General features: G+C 40.0%; 1 protein-coding gene across 1 annotated transcript in view; it reads right to left on the reverse strand.

The window, feature by feature from the left end:
* LOC104789286 (serine/threonine-protein phosphatase BSL3-like) overlaps positions 1,103-6,106 on the reverse strand; it is an 11,232-nt gene continuing 6,228 nt past the window's right edge. Inside the window, exons 7-22 of the mRNA XM_010515010.1 lie at positions 5,980-6,087; positions 5,821-5,890; positions 5,376-5,477; positions 5,211-5,292; positions 4,666-4,845; positions 4,097-4,364; positions 3,773-4,010; positions 3,475-3,645; positions 2,752-2,990; positions 2,587-2,671; positions 2,399-2,497; positions 2,129-2,328; positions 1,972-2,047; positions 1,500-1,635; positions 1,276-1,415; positions 1,103-1,193 (exon numbers count right to left, since the gene is read on the reverse strand). Coding sequence (XP_010513312.1) covers positions 1,110-1,193; positions 1,276-1,415; positions 1,500-1,635; positions 1,972-2,047; positions 2,129-2,328; positions 2,399-2,497; positions 2,587-2,671; positions 2,752-2,990; positions 3,475-3,645; positions 3,773-4,010; positions 4,097-4,364; positions 4,666-4,845; positions 5,211-5,292; positions 5,376-5,477; positions 5,821-5,890; positions 5,980-6,087 — 2,278 coding nt within the window. The 3' untranslated portion in view covers positions 1,103-1,109. The remainder of the gene's footprint in view (positions 1,194-1,275; positions 1,416-1,499; positions 1,636-1,971; positions 2,048-2,128; positions 2,329-2,398; positions 2,498-2,586; positions 2,672-2,751; positions 2,991-3,474; positions 3,646-3,772; positions 4,011-4,096; positions 4,365-4,665; positions 4,846-5,210; positions 5,293-5,375; positions 5,478-5,820; positions 5,891-5,979; positions 6,088-6,106) is intronic.

Genomic DNA, 6,106 nt, shown 5'->3' on the forward strand with positions numbered 1-6,106 from the left:
CGGCAGAGCTCTTGCCATCGGCGTCTCGCGGATTCTTCTCCTCTCCACTGCTCCCTTGATTCCGTCCATCAGCTTCGCCGGTAACATGCAAAGAGTCGCGAGTGAAGAACCATGGGCCGAGGGGTCCTCGCAGTCACCGGAATTGACGGAGGACCCAGATCGGAGCACGCGGTTGTAGTCAGAAGAAGAAGAAACGGTGGAAGAGAAAAAATCGCCGCGCGTGTATCACACTCGCTCGACTTTCTCTCTCTTATTATTGTGTTTGTTTCAAGATATGCTCCTTTTACGACCGAACTATAAGCTCGCTATTCGTTAGTAATGAACTTATGAGTTTAGTTCTTTGAGTTTAAAAAAATTGTTTATAGGTGACTGAGAATAGCTAAAGTTATATCCTTATTCTTTGCAAAATGTGTTGAAAAGGAAACGAATACACAAATTCTAGCTTATTCAGGAATGGCTTAATAGGTACGTGCATGTCATTCCCACAGTGTTTGTAAATGGTTGTAAAGGGAATGAAATTGAGTGGAACACTTCCGTACCAAACAATATAAGACAAAAAGTGACAAAAACTTTTAGAAATGGGAATATGATAATAAAAAAAAAAAAATTGGTAACAAAAACACACAAAACCATGGTTACAAATTACATGTAAAAAATATGAATGGAGGAATACACAAACGCCAACACCTCTCTCTCTCTATATGATACATAAATTACCCCAAAACTAATACACCTCTAAAATTCTACTCACTTGTGTTGTGTACCTCGCCAAAAGACCAATACCACATGTATAATAAGTGATTAATCAAATACTAAGAAAGAACAAAAAAGTGAAGACAACATATAAAAAATGACAAAAACCCTTTTACCCAACAAATAATACTACTCACCACCGACCTGACTAAACCCTTTTCAATCTGACCTATGAAACTCCCCCAAGATCTCAAAACCCTCATCGACTCTCAGTGTGATCCATCTCGTCGGTAAAATAGCACATTGTGGATCACGAACGGTTTGGTTGGATCTGTACACAACATGAGGATCAGCAAGAGGCGGCTATCGGGAGAAGTATGTACTCTCGCACGCGTCTCTCTTTCTCTGGCTGGGGTTTATATCCAAGCAAGAGAACCCCGGTCATTTGGATTTTGTGGGCGTCCTCTTGTTGGTGTTGGTGGTCGATTTGCGTTTAACTCCTACAATATATAAAAATGCTCAGTCATGCCATTTCCGGATGAAAAAGAAAGAAAGATTAGTCTCTGTTTCAGAGATAAAAACCTGCATCCATGTGTCCTCTATATGTCTTTCTGGTGAAGTTTCAGGTGAGGTAATTGCTGGAGGCAATGGATGGATAAGCTTGGGAACCACAACAAGATCTCTCCCCAACACCAAGATAGCCCCGGCATTGTTTGCAGTACCTGATAAGGAACATAATATGATTTTATTAGATCAGGATTTTTTTTTCCCGGCTTAGTAGAGAGTGTTCGGTTCCATAGACATACCACAATAGTTTGTAGCCGAAAAGAGTGTGATCAAATGCCCCTGGGCGAAACGCTCGAATCCGTCCATTACGCATTCATGCGCTCGTACAATCAATTGAAGATCATTGTTGTTGCAGAACTCCATGACACGGTCAGGCTGTAATCGCAAAAGTCTTGGTCAGTAATAGAACTAGTGGATATACTTATCCACGCGAATTAGAATTATATTCTTCAGTATCATTGTCGATGTATACTTATGGAAGCAAATTAGCGGTATATTTTTCAGTACTACTGTCTAAAAAGCCTATGAATAAGTCTAGAGTCGCAAGGGTCAAGCAAAACAAGTTCACTTCTTCACACGTCAGAAGCTCAAAATGAAGAGGGAAGGATGGATCAACAACCAGATGTATATGAGTACGAGGAGAGGAGACGATAGGAAGGGAAAGTAGGTAATCAACAGATATGTATGAAACAGAAGGAAAATACCACTCACCCCAAAAGTAACCAATCCAGGACCTCTAGCATTGGGCCTCAAACCTTCAACACTGTCATTTTCAGTTGGATCGGACCTAACAGATTGCAAAATGACATACTGGTGAGACATTGATCAAGAAAAAAACATTGAATAATAGAATTTGACATGAACTGACCATAGTAAATCCATAAGCACGATTGAGCCTGCTTCCATTGTAATCGGACGTTGGATATTTTCTATCTGCTCTACATGATTTATCGACCGACCAATTCCCCCATGCATACAGATAATTTTCTTCTCAATCAGTGCAGCCAGAGGTAGCCAATTGAATAAACGGTTAATTCGGTGCCATACCCAGATCCCATCACGTTCACCCTGCAAAGTAGCCACGACATGAGAACCTAAAAGTGGAAACAAGAGATTGACAGAGATGATGAGACACTACCATTCGCTCAATACACTCTATCCGGAAACCAAAAAGGGCATTAATATCGGCAGCTTCATGGTTTCCACGAATCAGATGTACGTTGTGTTGGTATTCAACCTGCAGTGTCAACCATTGAACATTATACTCTTTCCTGTAGCGTTTATAATACCAGAATAGAGGGCACTTATATGGTGCTCTAAAACTACCTTTAACGCAAGCAGAAGTGTAATTGTCTCTAGGCTGTGTTGACCCCGATCAACATAGTCCCCTAAAAAGAGGTAATCGATATATCTGAAACCATTTTACACACTCAGTAATGTCAGATCAAAAGTAGCAATCATATATCGTTGGAGATTAAGCTGCACACTTACGATATGTCTCCAGCTGTTGATGGTGAACCATATTCATCAAAAAGGCGCATGAGATCCCCAAACTGACCATGCAAATCACCAAATATCTTAATCGGGGCTCTAAGCTGTAACACAGTAGGTTCGCTCGAGAAAATACGTTCTGCACTGTCGCAAAGATCAGCTATTTCATTGCAATTCAAGAAAAACTGGCGTCGAACTGGAGGCTTCCACCCTCGAGGTTTCAAAAGATGAGCTACAACCTAATAAAATCGAGTTGTTACTTCATTGGAAAGTATTGAATGTCAACTTGGCACCTCATACTGTTAAACAATACACAACATCAAGTAGTACCACATGACTGTACAAATAAGTTTCCAATCTTATTAAACCAAGGGGTTTATACACATCTACAGTATCTAGCAACTCTTCTGTACAAATAAGTTTCCAATCCTATTAAACCAAGGGGTAATACACATCTACAGTATCTAACAACACTTCTGAACAAATAAGTTCCAATCCTATTAAAACAAGGGGTAATACACATCTACAGTATCTAGCAACACTTCTTATTCCTATGAGACCAACCAAATGACCAGTGCCACAACAAGAAGAAATTTCTACAGCTGTTCAAGCAAGCAATCTTATGCAGGAAAATGTAATAAATGTATAACTGTTCTCCTAAATCCACAATCATGGACATAATGCTTTCTTGCACCAGTTCATTAAAAGAGCAAAACTATCTACCTTTTTCGGAACACTATTGATTGACATCTGACGATCTAATAATTTCCTAGCTGCTGTAGCACTTTCAGGTGTCCCATAGCTAACACGCCGTCCCTCATTTTCAAATTGATCAATGGACAACTGTCTAACCATTCCACCTAAGGCTCCACCTGTTTCTGCAGCAACCACCACCTTACAAAAATTTCAAAAATAAATGCGAAGTCAAAATATGAAATTAGGATAATACACCATTATTAAATGAAGAGGAAAAATGTTGTGAAATGACAGATTTTATATGACAAGAGTTAGTTTGACTCACAGCTCTATGATGAAGTCGAACCCCTGCAGGAATAACACTGTTGGGTACTGCAGAATCAGGCTTAATTAATGACACTGACGGTTTTCCACTGGGTGTAGCCTCAGCACCACGATCCCTATCCGGCAGTTCAACTTCACCATTGACCTGCCGTGCCTTCGCAGCAGCTAAAGTTGCACTGATAGCCTCAGCTTCCGCAGCAGATGCTTCAACGAGATACTCCACACCTTTGCTTGTTCTCCTACAATGTTGGTTGATAAATATTTTTCATAATGATATGCATAGGTGCGCTAACATTACGACACATCCCCAAATCAAGACACTAACCTAGTTCCTGGGACCATTGCATTTTCAGTGCTTATATCAGTATACATATCACCATTTACAGGGGGTGCAACAGGACTTCCCAGTACCACAGCATCAGGAGCTGATTCCAGTAACTCCCCTGTCCTTTCATCAGAAAATCCATATCTTCCAGGTGAACGGCCAGGTGGTGAGTTTGTTGCTGCTGCTGCCGCAGCAGCGTGAGAGGCAGCAGATGTTGTTTCAGCAGCAGCAAGATCTTCAGCAACCAATAGGTCATCAAGTAACACTCCTGAAGCACCAACAGAATATTATTGAAAAAAAATGCATTGATATTTGGTGAAGAGAGAGATTCTATAAAGTTTAAACTAGCTAATATTGATAATACAACAGTCCCAGACTTCAACAAAAGATCAAACTACCTATTTAAAAAGTGTGTAATCCTACATTATCATACAGTTGGCAACTCGATAAAATATTATACCAAATTTACAGAATCACTGGGTCTCAGATGCTGCAAAAATGGTTCATTCTCATGGAAAAACAAGTAATGGTAGACTGCCTATAACAGCTGTCAAGCTTTTTTCTGTTACCTCCACGCAAACCACCATAGATGAATATCAAATCACCCACTGCAGCAGCAGCATGTCTGCAACGCCTAGTCAACTCAACAGAAGCATCACCACCAGCTGCATCAGCACTATATCTACCAGTTCTAGGACTAGTAACAACCGATTTTGTATCACACCATACACCTGCTGCAGTATCCAACACTGAACAAAGCGAAAAACATGAACCAGTCAGAGAAGCTCAGATGAATTCATGTAGTATTTATTATGAATAGAATTATGTCGCTCCTTCTACAATAGATGAATGAACAATATTTTACAATCTCTGTTCGATAGTTTTAGATGAAACTCAAATATTATATCAAATGTTGGCTTCACTATCCACTGGGAAGAATGATACAGCTTAGAGAAAGGACGACTATAACCATGCTTTTAGAAACAATATATTTCAGTAACAATTCATATATTAAGACAGCCTAAAGTTGTATAAAAAAACATATTCATCGGTTTAAGTCATTAAAAACTCCAAAACAACACAAACATACGATTGTGTCTTTCCTTTTGCTAACCTGCAACACTGGATGAGTCTTCTACCATACGTCCACCACCAAGTGCCCCACCAGAGACATGGAGTCTTGCGTTTACAAAGACCTGAAATGTTCCACTAAAAGTTATTTTTTCTGATGGAACTAGATAAGAAAAGAAAAGAAAAGAAAGGAAGAAGCGTCTCATACTGCTGCATGCTGGTATCTAGGAGAAGGTGAGACACCAGGGGCTATGGCCCATTCCCAACGTCCATCCCTGTGCTTGGCAAGTCCATATGCACTAGCTAGGGGCTATCATGCAAAGGTACACAAAGACATATTAAGTATGGCAATCAAACATTTAAGATCAAGATGGACAAAGAACCTCTTAAACTCTAATTTTTCACTTTTATGCAAACATGGTAAGCTAATTTTCTACTTGAACTCTTGTCTGAATTAATTTAAAGAGGAGCTATTCCCCTATCACCTAATTGAAACAGAACAAGTTTGTTCACTGCAGAGTTAAATCTAATGGTAGCTGAGAGGAATATAACATTTGGATTCCCTCAAGGTGACAAACTTAAAACCTCAATGTAAAGCAAATGTCTATTTCCAAACCAGGGACTAACATGGATGCAAAAACTCTTTGGCTTACCACACTATTCGCATCTCTTCCACCACAGAGAAGAAGAAGGCCATCAGACCGTGCACTTGCAGTTGCATACCTAGTCATAACGCACAAACCCAAGAGATCTATATCACTTAAGAGAGCCAAGATCACATCAAACTAATGAAGCCAAGGAAGCTAAATTACATGCATGGAGGTGGACCTTCCCCTTCTGGTTCCAGCTTACGCCATTCATAAGGTTTGGCAGCAGTGTCCAAAGCCCATACATCAGCTAATGGACGTTTTCCTGGTAATTTAAGGATAAGGGAAAAGG

The sequence above is a fragment of the Camelina sativa genome, chromosome 5, assembly GCF_000633955.1.
Source record: "Camelina sativa cultivar DH55 chromosome 5, Cs, whole genome shotgun sequence".
Classification (NCBI taxonomy): Eukaryota; Viridiplantae; Streptophyta; class Magnoliopsida; order Brassicales; family Brassicaceae; genus Camelina; species Camelina sativa.